Raw genomic sequence first — 17,272 nt, forward strand, 5'->3', positions numbered from 1 at the left:
TTGGAAGGATAGTTTTCAACTGGGATATGAGCTTTCTGAGCAGAATATCCATCCAGAAAGAAGTGCCAGAACTGTCAAGAACTGTCAAGCAAACATGTTGCAGAAAATTAAACATCTCAGTGGAGTGTAAGTACCACTTTATCTTATGTGATGAATATGTAAAAATGCCAATGGACATGGGAAGATCGCTTTTGGCAGATGACGGGGCTCTGTGGAAAGCTGAGACATATGGAATATATAATGAGGAAAATATAAGATGAGATTCTCCAAATTGAAATGTGGAGCACAAAATAGGGATTTTCAGTGGAAAAGACAAAAATTATGTTCTTCACAAGAAAGAAACTTAGGAAAGGTTATATCTGATCTTAAATTATAAAAAAAAGTAAAATAAACTTTTGACTTGTAAATACCTGATACCTTACCCAAAAGAAGCCCAAAGATCAAAAAGTATGTTATTCAAAAAGTGTGGCATGAATGAAGTCATCTCCTGAATAAACTACAGGAGAATACCAGCAATAAATCAACTTCTTCTGAAAGCATTCACATTTTTTTGTAAATTCATTATACTATTCAACCTCCTCTGTCGTTATAATGTCATTTTGTGAAGAGTATGACTTGTTTAGGACTCTAAAACAAAAGTTTAGGTCTGAAAACATAAGTTTCTCATATTTACAAAATATATCTTGTTTAATCCTTTAAAGTAGCCTACTGATTTCAATTGTTTTTACCATCTAATAACACTCTTACTGATGTAATATAATACGGATTCTGCTTTTAATGTGGCTTCTAATTCTTTTAATGACTATTTTAATGCCTGTTGTATTTTTCATGTATTTCTATGAATTACCTTTTGTATGAATTTACCTGGCCTTGCCTAAATAACTCCAGTAGATGGCAGTAGAGCAACATTAGTGATGCAAGCTGCCGGTAATAACCCAAAGAAGAAGAATTGCTCGGCCCATACAAAGAGATACATACATACGTGTGTTTATTCACCTAAATTGAGCCATGTTGAACCAGTACACGTATGTAGTGCATGGTTTGTGAGTACGGACGCAGTCTGATAAACTTGGGCTGGTTGGTTAAAAAGAAACGGCGCCGTATTTGTGTAACTATTCACTTACTGCACAGAGCGGGAGACTGCAGCAGCTATGATCGCCATGGTAACAGACATTGCCGAGAAGCAACACATCTGGTCGGTCTCTGAAATGTCCAGCACACCATTTAGCCCTTTTATGGCTTAAGGCTAATGAAGGGAACTTTTTGTACGTATTATATATGTGAAGGGAGACGGAAACGTTCCTAGCACTATGGTCGTTTCAGTTGAAGACGTGTCGTCGTCCGTTGTACGGGAATATCTGAGTCGAAAGGTAAGTTAGTGTAGCTAATGCTAGGTGGCTAGGTGGCTAACTCATTTTTTCAAGTTTTGCAGGAAACACAAAGCTTCACCAGAAGTGTAACAGATGACATTAATTGATAATTTCACTCAAAAAGGATGTAAGGATGGCTATTGGCATAGTAATAACACTGTGTGTAAAGTATGTAATTTAACCCTATAAAGCCAAGTGTATCATATTAGATACAGTTATTTTTGAGACCTCTACATCATCAAAAACCTGATGTATACATGTGTTGAAGATAAACAAACTGAGCAACAAATTGCACAAAAATACCAGATGTAGCAAAAATGATATGCAGGTTCCACGAATGGATCAGTCATTGCTGCATTAAAAAACTTCATATCTGCAGATGTATGATGTTGTGTTATATGGAAAAAATATGTATTTTGCATGATTGAGGAAAAAGGAAAAGTCAAAGTCTTAATAGGTTAAAAATGTTAGGGTTTATATGTTTTTGTTAGTTTGAGAAAAACAAACTTTGTGAGCAACAAAATGCACAAAAAGACCTGATGTATAAAATATGATACTAATTAGAATTCATATATGCAATTTATTTATTTATTAAAATTCGTCAGCAGGTTAATAAGCACTCAGTTTTTACAAAAATTGAATTTTCTGGCAATTATTTCATGGTTCAGGCTTTATAGGGTTAAGAAGATTAAATGACTAAGGCAATTTTTTGAACATGCCTTTGTGACTTAAGCAAGATATGGTAACACTTTATTTTGACGGTGTCTACATAAGAGTCACACAAGCCTGTCAGAAACACGACATGACAAGTATCATGAGCATTAATGTTACTTCAAAGTGTCATTAATGTTCATGACACATCCCATGTCATGTTTATGACACGCTCATGTGTTACCATATCTTGCTTAAGTCACAAAGGCATGTTCAAAAAATTGCCTAAGTCACATTTTATTTTGACTTACTTACATACTTGACATAGGCCATTATCTTAAAGGGATAAAATCACATGATCTGATCAACTGGTGATGTGGGCGATTTTACCATAGATGGCCGGCATCATGAGGAGATGATTTAGGCAAAAAACAAAACAAAAAAAACCCAATTTTGACAAAAAAATGACTTAGGCGATTATTTTGACAGTGTGACGATATGTGTCTATGGACTAGTAACGGACTGACCAGTGAGCCAGTTATATGGTGACTGTGTTTGTCGTAGTTCCTGCAGCGGCTGAAATTTCCCTCTTGCTTTGTTTTTTACGTTACCGAGTCAAACATATTTTTGAGATTCTGATGAGTGATCACGTGGATTAGCTATTTAGTTTCTTATAAACGTACGAGTGGTAAATCCTGTCCCAACACCTGTCATAAATACGGCAACCACAGACTCATTCAGCTGAAAGTAGCCGGATAACATGGTCGCTCTTTAATCCGTAACACCGGAAAAACCGTGACAAGAGCTGGCCAGCATTAGCACGTGTCTAGCAAAGGTAGTTTAGCTCATTCAGGTGTTACACTGAAATATGTGCCACTTCAGATTCTGTGCCACAAACATCAGAGATTAAACTCTGAAACCAGTTTCAGATTATACTGATCACATGTCCATGTCCAGGGTGCTTTGTGATGATTTGTAAAATCTTGGAATGTCTCTTAAATATTGATAGTGTGCTTTGTTTGCTTTGCACTTATTGTCTATCATTATACTCATAGTTCATGCACCAAATCAGGTTATTATTGATGTATGATCCATGCATGCTGATGATCTAACACCATTTCACTTAAATAAAGATAGCAGCATACTATTCTTTAAATTATTATGCTCATCTGTTTGATAGGTAACTTTAAACATTGTTATAGAGGACTTGTTGCTTTCAGACAGCTTGGCAAATCAGTTTTTGATTTAATGCTCAAACATTTGTGTGTTTACAGGCAGTTTTCCTATTTGACATGTGAGTTATATGTGCTGATTATAGAATGCACTATAAACTTGTGTGCATGTTTAATATGGTAACCACCATGTCTTAACCCTAACCCTGCCACAGCTATGAATGTTTCTTTGCAACAAGAGTCACAGTCAGTCCTCTTTTTGAGGTACACACAAGTCCCCTCATAAAAAAAGACCCCCTGTCAAATCCATTGTTTAGTTTGCACACTGACCATGTTAAACACAGAATACAATGTGATAATGCGCAGGGACTCAAGAGGACAATTGCCTGCATGGATGAGGAGCATCCACGCACAGAGGCCAGCATCAACAACAGATCACACTTAAGGCAGATTCTCAACATGGAGGATCTATATAGAAAGAACAAAGTAAGTGTTGCAGCTGGAGGTTGGCTTATGTGCAAGTGGATAACAAAGAAAGTCTGTTGCTGACTTTTTCTGTAATTGTAGGCTCAGACCTCCCCCCTGAAGACACTACTGGAGATTATTGTAAATCACCATATTGAGAGCCTTAAAAATGACAAGCTCTCCAGCAGTGAAAGTGATCCTCTGCAGTCTGCTCAAGTGATCAGCTTGATTGGCAGTTGTCCTGCAGTAACAGAGAGGAATGACACAAAGACAGAGAAAAGCACAACGGCTTCTGTTATTCGCAAACATGTCAAATTAAGGTATTTCACAAGTTTTTGACTCACTTTGCTGTTTTCATATTTTTTTTTTTATTTCTTTTGAAAATAATTGGATTCATCTCTCTCACAGGTCCGATATAGAAGAAACCAGTGCTTCTAAGCCTACATCATCTTTGCCTGAGACAGAGAGACTGTCCTGTCAAAATCAGTCAGGTATTTGGGGTTACGACTCAGAAGACCAAAGAGGCCAGCCACTGATAACTTCCCTCCAAAACAACGAGAGCTTCATCAGAAGAGAACCAGAAAGAAAGATCACTGAGAGCACCCAAAGGAGCAGAACTAATCGAATTAGACGTGGCATGATGGCTGGACCAATAGCTAGCACACCTCAGGTACTGGAGTACTTATGCAGTTCTTAAAAACCATATTCATTGTATTACTCATACCGTGTTCCCTCACTGATGTTTTTCCATTTAGGAATCCAACAAAAAAAGGCAGAATCGAAGAGCAGAAGTGCCCCAGCAGCTTCTCAGAAAAGAAGAAACAAACAGGCCATCCTGGGATGGACTTTTAGTGACTGGCGTAAATCAAAAAAGCTCAGAAAGCGGCCTAAGTGAAATCAGCTCAGCTGACTGTGAAGGAGTGCAGTGGGAGTTTGGGTGTGCACCAGAGAGGGAGAACAGCTTTGAAAAACTGCGACAAGACAGACTAAAGATTACCAAGTAAATAGCTTTAAATAGTGGTAGTGTGTCGGTCACAACTTCAGTTTTATACTCTTTAAATTATTTTCCTACCAGATTTTGTTCATACATTTATGTACATTTTTTCTGTTTCTCAGAGTAAAGTCTTTGACCATGCCAAATGTGGCTGATTTGAATGTGTCTGAGATGGTTTTAGGTAAGAATTATATAAAAGAATGGTCACATCTGTGGGCTTTGCCTTTTTTTTATTTGTCACCTCGTATCAGCCAAAGCTAATGGCATGTGTTATTAATTTACAGATGACATTGATGATGATGAAGATGTGCGGGAGCTCTCCAGGGTGTGCTTTCAGAGAAACGTTCAAGAGCACAGCAATGCAGACTGCGCAATAGACATTCACACGGCCATAGTCAGTGATTAACACCAGTGTCTCTTTCAAATGCTGGCAATAGTTACTGATGCCTTTTGATTTTCTATTTTTCTGTTTTTCCTTTTCTCCAGGATTTGAAAGCTGTTCTTCTTGGATCCAGCCTAAATTGTTTCAGTATTGAGTGGAGGAATCAGAGCTTCACGTTCTCAGAAACACATGACCTGAGATACGGAATTGTGCAGAAAAAGGTCTCCGCTGTCCCACCCTACTAAAATTCAGTAATCCAGAAAAGGAGTTTTCATATGATTCATATATTTTTGGTATCTGTTTTTTTTTTTATTTTCTAGGGTGGTCCTTGTGGAGTTCTGGCATCCGTCCAAGCCTTTGTTCTAAAGAAACTGCTGTTTGAAAACATCGAAAGCAGTAATACAGGCCTTCAGTACGTTATCCTTTAATTCAGAACTTTAATTCATAATTCTGAGCCCTATTGTGCCCTTTTGCAATCACTTGGATGCTTTTTACAGCCATTAAATCAGATTAAGGCATGCTTTGCAGCCACTGTTAAAAACAGACTTCTACATTTGGTATTAACTGTATTGTCTTACATCCCGCTTTTCACTCAAATGCCACGTTGTTCTCAGGAGGTTAAGACCCTCCAACACTACCAGAAGAAAGTGTCTTGTTTTGGCGCTGGCTGAAATACTGTGGAGGGCCGGCGAGGAAAAACAAGCCACAATTGCAATGTAAGATAATACTTTTATTCGTGTAATCCTCCACATCCAGACCAATACACACAAACTCATTAGTATTTGACTAATGAATACATGTGAATACCTGGCTGAGAAATACTAATACCTGTTGATCCCTGAAATGCCCGATGAATCCTTTATTTCAGGTGCAGCATTGATTTAAACAATTATTGATTATATGTTACAATTTCACCTCTATTTTTTAAAACAGAAATTCAGGGAGAAATCATTTCACCCCAACTGGACAATACAAATCTGAAGGAGTGCTTGAGAAGGTATAAAGATGCCACTGCATACACACCACCTCACATCTGGGTCATAAAGTTACACTCAAGTTGACCAAATATAATTCAATTGGTTTTAGCAGCATGTAGACAAGTAGTTTCCTAATGAAATCATAATCAGTATTTGCTGACTGCATCAAACATTCCTTTCTTTGGTTTTCCATTAGCAAAAGTACCTGACCGAGCCGATACTCAAAGGTCAAGTTAAAACACTGCATGACCACTGATTGGTCAGAGGGAACCTCCACTAATTCCGAGATGGGAGGTCCTGCACAAACCTGTAATTTTAAATAGCTAATTTAGTGTCAAAAGCAACTGCAAATTTTTACTCACTTGCCCAAGCTTTTTTAAAAAGGGCAGCCGACAAATCTACGGCAACATTACGTCATACAATTGACAAAGTGCAGATGTTCCTCTGCTTGTTTGTCGGTTTAGTGAGTGTTGCGTTAAAGATGATTTCATGGCAGTTTTAAGTGGCAGTGCTATGACGCGGGTACTATCTGACGTGGGAAACGAAATAGAAAAAAGAATCAAGTTACCCAGAGCCACAACATGTAATGGAAACATGTTGTCTGTTTAAAATTATTGTAGGAGATTTATGGCTATATTTAGATTTGAAAATGTTTGTATGTATTGTTGTGTTGTTGTTTGTATTTGGAATGAACTGATTAATAGTGGATAATAGTGTAGTAAACAAATTGTAGCTTGTTGATTTAAAAAAAAGTTGTTTGTACGTTGTTGAAGTATTATAACCACTTCTGTTTTAGATAACATGTTTTACCGTGGATAACATCAAGGACCTGCAGTTGCTTCTGGAGCAGCATATTGATCAGGCAAGAAACTCAATATTGATATCCTCAGATTAATTTTGCCTGTCACATGTACAAATGATTGCCAACTTTTGCTTTAATGTTTTTTTTCCACAGTTTGAGATTGGAGGGTTAGGATGTATACTGCTCACCATATCTGCTGTTCTCTCTCGATCCATTGAAAAGTATGTTATACTTTTTAAAAATTTAGCTCTATCACTGAACAAGATGTATAATTTTTATACATGCTGTGTAAAAATCACTACTAGCCATATGATGAAACATCATGCCTATTCTTTCTCTTTATCGTTCGTTAGAGTGAGAGACGATATGGACGTGCCCACCACCACACTCATAGGAGCCCACGGCTACTGCACTCAGGTTTGACATGAAACTAGAAAATGATGACTGAATTGATTTAGAACACTTGCTATGTTTGTAACTGATGTATACTCAAAATATATTCTCATTACTAAGATTGCCCTTTATGTATTATTGTCCACCAGGAGCTGGTCAACCTGCTGCTGTGCGGCAGAGCAGTTTCTAATGTCTTTGACGATGACATGGAGTTAGACTCAGGCAATGGCAACATGACTCTTCTCAAAGGAGTCAAAGGCCACTGTGACGTTGGCCTGCTGTCCTTGTTTGAACACTATAACATCTGTAAGGTGAGTGACATTAGCTGTTTCCAACCAATTATTTTAGAAAGTATTTTAAGTGTCAGAAAAGCTGCATGTAAACGACTTTGTAACTTGACACAGTTTTTGCCTTTGTTGAAAAAGAGTTGATGCGCTATGTGGGATATTGATTTGCCGAATAGGTTCTGACGTAGCGAACATTTAACTCACATGCCTGATCAGCTGTTTCTGCTGTCAGCGTCTTGTTGTGTGTTGCATGAAACTTGGCAAATTCTCTATCCCTGATTCCAAAACACTGTATGGGACACTGTAAAACCTTAATAAAAACTGAATTCAGAATTAATTTATAAAAGCATTACATAGCTTGTCTTTGTGCTGCATACAAGGATTTTTCAGGATTTTTATTGTGTTTTTTACAGTGTTCCAACTTTTTTTAAATAGGGGTCGTAGCTGACATGAAAAAAAGTTAAAATTTTTCCCGAGTAAACTAAATTCCTGAAGAGTTTTTTTTTCTGGTTTGCAACCTCTACTTCCTCTATTGTGTTTACTGGTAGATTACAGCCATGCGGAGCCCATACAGAGAATAAACCAGAACTTCTGACACAACTACCCTTTAGCGTAGTTTATTCACCGCACCACTTGGTGGTTTGCTCAAAATGACCTTGACAACAGAATTTCAACTGTTGGCGGCCAACTCTCTGGTCACCTCACCATGGACAGACCAAATACTAACCAGATTCAATTGAAAAAAAAACCCTTGCATTCTTGTAGACCCATCTGTTCTGCTGATGGCACAAATGTGTCTATAATGATACAAAAGAATGCTCCCCTGAAAATTATGGGATTTATGAATGCTACTAGCACATACACTGCCTGAAAATGTTTATTCAAAGTACTTCACACACCCGAAAATGATAACCGGAGGAAATAAGAAGTCCCAACCGCTGTTGTTATCAAACTGCAGCACAGTAACAAATCAAATCGAACAGGGGCAGTGAAATATTTATTAGTAGATCAATGAGCTCATTGTGGAAATGTGGATATGTTTAGATGAGACCTGTCTAATGTAAGACTCTTGTTCCCAGCATCAAGTCATTAAAAGCAGATTTGCCTTTTTTTCTTATATTAGTGTTTAAGGTTTCATCCAGTTGGAATTGAGTAAAAGCTTAAAGGTTCAATGAAAAACAAACGGTTCAACTCGCACGAACTCAGAGAAAACTGGTACTGGGTGGTATCTACAAGAACCTGAAGTAGAGCTATGAACCATTTATAAGCTTTAATGATAGACCAATGCATGTAAAAAATGCATTATTCCTATTAAGATCCTGTTAATTTTTCACTCTGGAAAACTATATTTCTAGTTTGTGACAGCTCAAGATTGTGTGCAAGGCATTTTCAACACTTTGATATGTTATAAATAATAAAACTGATGATGACTGGATTCCATTTATCTGCTTTGGTTGTGTGAGATGACTTTGCTCTGTTGTTTTGTACTTTCTTCCATCTAAGGTAGGAGCTTACCTGAAGACTCCCCGTTACCCAATCTGGGTGGTCTGCAGTGAAAGTCACTTCAGCGTGCTGTTTGGCCTGCAGAGGGTGCTGTTGACCAATCAGGATGCAGACCTGGAGTTTGACCTGTACTATTATGACGGACTGGCCAATCAACAGGAGGAGATCCGCCTCACTGTCTGTATGTAACATCCCTTGTTTCATCACCCCCTCACCCCAGTGACAAACAGATGTTTTCTGTGATTATGATGTGATCATAATCCTTGAGTGTTGTTAAGTTATTTTGCTGTTGCACTGTTTGTGTGTCTTTACTGAAATGTTAATTAAGCATCTGTATGTATAGCTCCTGGAAAATCGTCCCTGAGCTGTCAAGATGACGACACTGATCTCATTCCCCCTCTGGATCACTGTATCCGAACAAGGTAAGGATCTTTCAGCTTTTCAAATACACACACATGCACAGGAACGTCTGCAGGTCCTGAAAACAACCAAATCATGTGCTGGTGTTCAGATTCCTTTCAAACTCCAGATACAACTTGTGTACATGATGCACTATTGCAGTATGCCGTTTGTACCTGGGTCAGCTCTAAGAACCTTAAACTGTTTGTTTTGTTTCAGGTGGAAAGATGCATCTGTCAACTGGAATGACACCGAGCCAATTCTGTGATCACATGGTTGGATGCTATTTTCGTTATAGACCATTAACTGACATTAAAACATTTATTATTTAAAACGCATTTAGAATAAAGATGCTTTAACACGTTTTATGAAGTTTTCTTCATATTATTCACCCATATATTTTAGCAGTATTTTCTTGTCATAGTGACACAATGTTGTTCTGCCATTTGTTTCCATGACATGTGGCCTAGATGTTATATATGATATAATATATGTGTAGCTAAAAAGGTTGGGCCCAAACTGGGATATAGAATATCATCAGACATAAACTGTGCCAGTGTTAAGTAATAAACATAAGGAACTTCTTCTCAAAATGCAGAAGTTTGAAGGGAAATTCAGAGATTTGTTGCTGATGAAATGCTAATTGTAGCAAGTTGCAGTATTGACCGCAGTGGCCTTTTACTCTTGACGTGTATTTTTCACAGAAAGAAATAACATATTGTGTCCATATTTTGCACTAGATTAATATGATTTCACTACTTATTGAAAAATAAAATATGCTTTATTTTAATCTACATAATGGTTGAAAAATTACAAATTCATATCATGTCTTAACTGATTTTTGTTTGTCACTTACTGTATAATCTTGTTTTACAGTTTGGTTTTGAATGGCCTTAAATCATATTGCCTTTTATAATGTGCATGCTTCAAATGAGATTATCTGTCAGGTTGTACTGTATTTGTTTTCATTGCTTCAATTATAATTCTGATGTGTTGTCAGGAGGTTAAATATATTCAGACTGGTGTGTTTGTCAGAGAGAGTAAATATTGTACTTCATTGCTTATAATTGCCTTGATTAATTTTCACTTTTGACGGACTTCTCATGTGGAACATAAAATAAAATAATTCAATACCTCAACTGTCTCTACACAGTGATGGTTGTTTTGTGCTCATTTTATGTACCTTTTCCTATGAAGCTGCTTTAAACTGCCAACTGAATATAAGACAGACTACTGTTGCGAAACTTCAGTTATCCTGGGAAAAGAACATAGTCTTTTACAACACAGCACACGCTGCCAAAGCTTTTTACATAAAAATTGTTTGTGTTTCTGCATTGTCATTTTCAGTTTCCCAAAACTGAAATTGTATTTATTTTATTTGAAAGAAAAATAAATGAATAAATGCAACTTGTAGATGTACAAAGGGGTGGGCGGGTTGTGGAAAGGTCATTGATTCAAACATGTTTCTCTAATTTTGCGCATTTGTTTTCTCAATATCACAAGTTATATATATCATCTTGAGATAAATGTTTTCCCAAAGATAATAAGGTATATAAGCTTTTATTTTATTCTCTCAAAAATAATTTTGAATATATAAAGTTACCCACTACATGAGAGGTCACGTCATCGTCAACATGGCATTAATGACTAATGACTCTAATCTTGAGAAAACAAAGTTAAATAGAAAAACAAGGAAATAAAATGTTTGAATTATGGCTGTTAAGGACTTCCACAGTATTTCACTTTACTGATATTAGAGATTACTTGATATATTTAGCAGAGCGTTAACATTACAACTTGTGTAATGTATCTTCAGCAAATCTTTTTTTGATAGATTTTGAACTGAAATGTAAATGAGGCATTCATTTAATGATTTATTGCCTCAGTAAAGTTTATTTTGAGTTCATGGTCTCAATCACTAGTGTCAAGTCTTCAATACAGCATGTTTTGAGTCTTGTAAATAATGGTCCTATTTAGAGTAAAATAGACAATAAAGCAGAGTGTGATTTAGGAGGTGGCAATCTTGTGGAATTAGAGATTGCTTGATGCTTCGGATGGTGTTAACATTGCAACTTGTGTACTTCAGCAAATCTTTTTTTCTGATAGATTTTTAATTGTCTGTCAAATGTAAATGAGGCATTCATTTTCAAGCATTAATTTTTGACTGATGATTACAATAAACCAATATATAAATGACTGGAAACATCACAGCTTGGTGGATCAGATGTACTATTGGCTTTCATTTAAAAAAAATAAAAACCTTTTTGCATTTGAAACATTTATTTTTAACTAATTTATGTAATTCTTACACATTTTTCTAAATAAAGAAAACAAACTCGAAGCTAATTGTGAATTAACTATGTCACATGTCAGGGTGAAAATACAGATTCAGCTGAAAGATGCCTTGCAGTGAATCTGTGTTTTTAGTCTTTTTGCCACGACAGGCGTCAGAGCACACACAGTGTGGGGCATGCAGAGGGGGTGGCAGGGAGACCCGTGCCAACACCTCCAGCACATGGGATCAAAGACACTGCAGCTGGCTCACAGACAGGGCTGCTGCAACTCACTTCCATTAAACAGTCTTGTGCAACCTGGAGCAGAGTCCACTTCCACAATATCTTGGGAAGTGCAATATGGGGGTCAAGATGTATCAAAAACATCTTGGCAAGGACACAAAATTAAACAATAGAAGCCGCTTTCTTTATTAAACCCGTCAGAGTAAATCACATCCATGACAATTCCATTTTGGTGCAATGGAAATGCTGGAGAGGGGCTCCAAGTGACGATGACAATTCATCTTTCAGCTGTCAAATTCCTAATGAAGGCTGTATTATCTCAATGTATATTATTGGTGACTCATGTAGGGATTTATGCATCCGACAAAAGACACAGGAAGAGCCATGAATTAATCATGAGACATGGAGCGAATCAATGAGCCTTCTACAACAATTTTACAGCCATCAAGGCTACTGCGATCACTATAAATAAGGTGGCTCGCTTGAATGAGGCTTTGGGGTCTAAGAAATTGGATTAAAGTGTTTACCTTTGCCACAAAATTCTGCTGCGGATGGGGGGAGTTTGATATACGTCATAAGGAGCCATGTTTAGGTTTTGGTTATATGCTAATCATAATCTGCCCTGAATAGTTTGTGCGTGAAATAATTCAGTAAGTGCCAAAGGGTTGATCAAATTACACGTGTGTATGATAAGTAAGGTCAATTAAAACATGGAAGTGGGACAAAACATTCACTTGGTGAGCTGGTGTCAACTGGGAATTGGTTAACCTTATAATGTTTTGCTTGACTGTTTGGTGGAGCAAATTTTGAGTTACTATATGTTATCGAAAAATGTGTAGAACTTAAGATGATAAAGCATCTCAGCCATTCAGTTTAGGCATGTTATGCTAAAAAGAATCACTGGATGTTGTTCTGTCTTTAAATACTACTTTTCATAGTTTGCCTCCTTACAGGGAGTTAGCTACACAAAAGTCAGTCCAGACCAGCAACCCTCGGGACCACAGGTATGCCACAGATGGACTTGACTTGATGTTGAACTGACTTGAACGGAAATGCAAAAACATTTTTCGTCTCAGCCTCTAAAAACAGTTCCTTGATCCCCTTTGTTATCTTGCAAGGAAATAGCCAGCAAACTCCCCCACGAGGCCTTACGTTTTATTGCCCCTACAGATCTGTGATAACATCATTGGTCAGAAAGAACCACTGTCATCACAGGACGTCTCAATGGTGCTAAATACCCTCCAGCTCCATTTCTTCATCCTCTTTTCTCCAGAATCTGCCTGGGGACACCGGCCTCGGCAGACCAGGCCTGCAGCCTCCACCTTCTCTCTCTTTTTCCTCCAGCATCTGGCTTGGGACACACAGGCCCAGAGGATAGGCTTGGAGCCTCCCTCCAGAGAGAAGAGGGCATGCAGCTACACACCCTACCCTCTTCCAGACTGCGTTGTGCATTAAGATCAGTGGACACCAAGTTTACTACAACAGCAATGAGCCCAGAGTTAGGCTTAACTTCAAAGACAGCAGCAACCAGTCTGCGACCACATCCAGGAAAGGATTGCTGGACTTCATTAAGGACCAACTTAATTTCTTCACAATCCTTCCCATTTATGGACTGTTAACATACTGTAACAAGCAAAAAAGGTTAAGCACAAGATTTTATGTTATGATATCTGTGCAGGTTAGCGGTATTAGGCTTTGTCACACCATTTATAGTTGGATGTTACCTGCATGCAGTTCAACTCTGCTTTACTAATTATTTCAAACCTGGCACGTGATTTTTCACACAAATACTTTAAATTGGTTTTCTAACACAGACAAACAACTTTGAAGAGGAATTCAAAGTTGGCACATGGTCTTCTGTTCTGTAAGGCAGAACTAATCCCCAAATTGTCTGCTTAGATGAGACATTGTGTGTTTTGTTTGGCTTTACATTTGGAATATACATATGGTCCATTTAATGTTGTACATGTATGAGTAAGATGCCAACCTCTTCCTTCATCTATCACTAAATATTAATATGGTAATTTGGTGATAATTATTAAGTTAAGCACTAATCAGAGTTCCAATTTGATAGTTTCGTAACTTTATGAGACTGATTTAGTTGAATTTCCAGTATTTTCTCTGCCAAATCTACCAAACACTTTTTGTGGTAAAGGTTATGATGCTTACCAAATATTATTAAAACTGACTAATCTTATCATTTGTTGTTGCTAATATGACACATTTAGTTATTTTCCATGATGTATGGTGAAATAATTTCATAAGTAGGATTTTTTCCTGTCTGAAACTTGCTTGACCAAACAGTTCATTTTTAATTTAGCGTAAGTAGGGATTTAGTAGGGTAGGCTGGTAATGCTAAGATGATAAATTGACAATTTGTATGAAATAAACTTGCCCCAAGGAAATAAACAATGCTGAGAAAAAAAGTAATTGCTTTTGTCTTCATGAAAACATTAAAAGGTTAAAAAGGTCCAAAGTCAGCAAGACTGTGATGTTATTACAAATCACAGCTTCCTCAAACATCTGTAACTCTGCCTCTCCTCCTCTCTGTTTCAAAGAACAGCAGCTGGAGGCGACTAACTCGTAGTTAAAACATTGAGGTGTGTCTTCTCTCTGCTGCTGAGCTTTTGGTGCATCCGGGTGCAGTCTGACAGGAAACAAATGACCCGGCTTTGGTCTCTATTTACTATTTATCGCCGCAGCATTTCTCAGAGGTATCAGAGGAGGGATTTGGTGCTTTTGTGTAATTGTGTTAGAGCCCTCCCACATGCTGTCCCCAGTGCATCTTCTGTCTCCTCTCCTAATCTCTGCTGTTTGTCTCCAGATAAGCGATATCCTCCGCAGATTAGGATCCGGTGTCCCTGCCCTGCCCACCTGCAGGAAAAGGCATCCCCAGTGCATCCCTGTGAGGGGCAAGCTTTTTTATTTTTAGCTTCCTAATCCTTTTATTGCTTGATCAGAAAACACCACCCGTTTCCATTAATTGTCGGAGGTAATTACGCTACGATATGCCAGAAAGGAGGTACATTCAGGAATTTAATGGAGCATACATTTCTAACATAGGCTTGTCTGTTTCTGAGAAACCTGTGATTTGTGGATGGGAGGGAATCCATTTTATGGCCCTTCAGAACAAAGCAATCTCACATAGTATATCAAGTTTGAAACGCTGCATGGATTGAGATCTGGAAATCTAAAGAAAACTGTTCAGTTCAGAACCTTTGACTCATTCCCTGCAAGCCAAACTGTGATGAATAATGCACGATCCAGTGTTACAAACTGTTGAGTCCTGCTGAGTCTTCAGAGACATGCTGGCGTGAGAACTGAGCTGTTGTAATCTTTGGCTTAGCTGATGTTTCCTTCAGAATCTAGTCTTATCAGCATCCCTATGTGTATATGGCTCAATATTTACTTCGCTACCTCTAAAAACAATCACTGTAACTATTCCCCAGGCACATATCTCAGAACAAGACGATACAACATGACAAGAAGAAGAATGTTAGATCCTGTTTGTTTTGCCAGGACTTTGTGGTGCCCTGTTTTTGTAAGAGTTTGTCATTTAAACGTTCTATAGAAATACACAATAATCAAGAGGAGTTGCATTATATTAGAAAAAGCCAATCTAAGGACATGACATCTTTGTTTACTTTCTTTCAAAAGTTTCCATCCATATTGTTTGCTGACACTTTTCTCATCGGTCACGAAGACACGTCAAGTTTGACATTATGTTCGTCGCATATCAGATTTCCTCCAGTTCACTCAAACATGTAACAAGTGGCCTGAGGCTTGAGGTCTGTTCTACAGCGCCAGGCACACTTCATTCATTGGATTATGAGGATCTGGAACAGGTTTGCTTGAAATAGTTATGCCTCCTAACTGCATTTGTCAATTGTAAAAGAAACTCCTGCCAAGTCTTCAAAACGGCAAAAAACGACTTCAAGAAGGAAGTAAAACTATGATTATCCAATTATATTGAAATATAGCAACACAATTTAATCTCTGAAGGAAACTATGCGCGTTTTAAATGCCTTCCACATGTGATTATGTTAAGCTATTTGTTAAGCTTTTGCTGATCTTATCCAAAGTACTGTATATCTTGTTCTATTGAGCTTGAATTGCTCAATGTTCTGTTCAAATCCAAGATGTCTGACAGCTATGATTTACTGCCATGAACCTTTGTAACAAAATCTTGCTCGAGAAACCACAGCGGTGGAAATCACCTGCTGAGAGCACACAGGACTGCATCGTTAAGGTGCTAAAAAATGTTCTTGCCATGAAAAAGAAGACAAGAATATTCCCACTCCACCAAGTTTGTGATAAAATCCAGTTTGTTCAGTGCTTTTTACAAACGTAAATGACACTGAGCAGAGGACAGGTTGTTGTTGGCTGGTCAAATCAAAAATACATTACTTCCTCTTTTTTATCAATCTAGATTGAGTTACTGAGTGTTGGAGATATCAGATTGCCAAATGCCAAAAAAGACATCCAAAAAAGGCACATGGTGTCTTTACCAGACTCCAAAAAACGACTCCACGTGTTGTTTATATAGCACCCAATGAAAACCCATATGTTTGTAGTTAGCGGTACCACCATGTGGTTGTGGTGATAATGTAAGACAGCAAGACAGAAATTACATCACAAAGTGTAAAAGCAAAGTATAAAGAACAACAATGTCCAAGTTGTGCAGGCAGGCAGAAGGAAGGGAACATAGATGGATCAAACAAACATGACTGACCCAGGACACTGATGTTCCACAATGTCAACCACAAGTAGACATTATTTGAAGTTCTGTAACTTTCAGGTGCAGCTACGTCACGTCTATATCACCTATGTAACAACCTCACTAACACTTTTCTAACTATCTTTTCCTATAAAAAAGATAAAGAAAAAAGAAAGAGTTTATTACCTAAACCTTACAAAGTGAAACTGTTTCACAACATTAACCAGAAATTATGACTCAAGATAATCCACAAACCTAGTGCAGTGGTGGAATGTAACTAAGTACTTTCACTCAAGTACTGCATTTAAGTACAATTTTGAGGTACGTGTACTTTACTTGAGTATGAGGAAGAATAACTTTATACTTCTACTCTAGTACATTTTGAGGCCACTACATTTAGCTGACAGATTTTGTTACTTTGAGATTTAACATAAAGAAACATGATCAATTTGAGGTGATTTAAAAATATATATTATTAAACCTCATAACAGTATAATAAATAGTTAAAATTAGCCCTACCTTTACACAATTGAAACACTGCTGACTACTTTAAGTTTGATGTTGATACTTTTGTACTTAAGTAAGTTTTTAATTCAGGACTTTTACTTGTATTGGAATAATTTCACAGTGTCTTTTTAGTACTT

At 37.5% G+C, this 17,272-nt stretch overlaps 1 protein-coding gene across 2 annotated transcripts; it reads left to right on the forward strand.

The window, feature by feature from the left end:
- Nucleotides 1–985: 985 nt before the first annotated feature.
- On the forward strand, nucleotides 986–10,750 carry mindy4 (MINDY lysine 48 deubiquitinase 4). 2 transcript variants are annotated; one of them, XM_059342086.1, is made up of 18 exons: nucleotides 998–1,370; nucleotides 3,560–3,679; nucleotides 3,761–3,978; nucleotides 4,067–4,328; nucleotides 4,414–4,658; nucleotides 4,775–4,833; nucleotides 4,937–5,046; nucleotides 5,139–5,255; nucleotides 5,355–5,446; nucleotides 5,649–5,750; nucleotides 5,968–6,031; nucleotides 6,808–6,873; nucleotides 6,967–7,034; nucleotides 7,167–7,230; nucleotides 7,356–7,517; nucleotides 8,997–9,177; nucleotides 9,340–9,418; nucleotides 9,615–10,750. In XM_059342086.1, exons 1-18 carry the CDS (start codon nucleotides 1,311–1,313, stop codon nucleotides 9,661–9,663), a joined length of 2,118 nt encoding a protein of 705 aa, XP_059198069.1. In that variant the 5' UTR covers nucleotides 998–1,310; the 3' UTR covers nucleotides 9,664–10,750. The 2 variants fall into 2 exon arrangements, with proteins under 2 accessions (XP_059198070.1, XP_059198069.1); XM_059342087.1 differs by lacking the exons at nucleotides 9,340–9,418; nucleotides 9,615–10,750 and having other exon boundaries at nucleotides 986–1,370; nucleotides 9,001–9,140.
- The last annotated feature ends 6,522 nt before the right edge of the window (nucleotides 10,751–17,272 follow it).

Source organism: Centropristis striata, chromosome 9, assembly GCF_030273125.1.
Source record: "Centropristis striata isolate RG_2023a ecotype Rhode Island chromosome 9, C.striata_1.0, whole genome shotgun sequence".
Lineage (NCBI taxonomy): Eukaryota > Metazoa > Chordata > Actinopteri > Perciformes > Serranidae > Centropristis > Centropristis striata.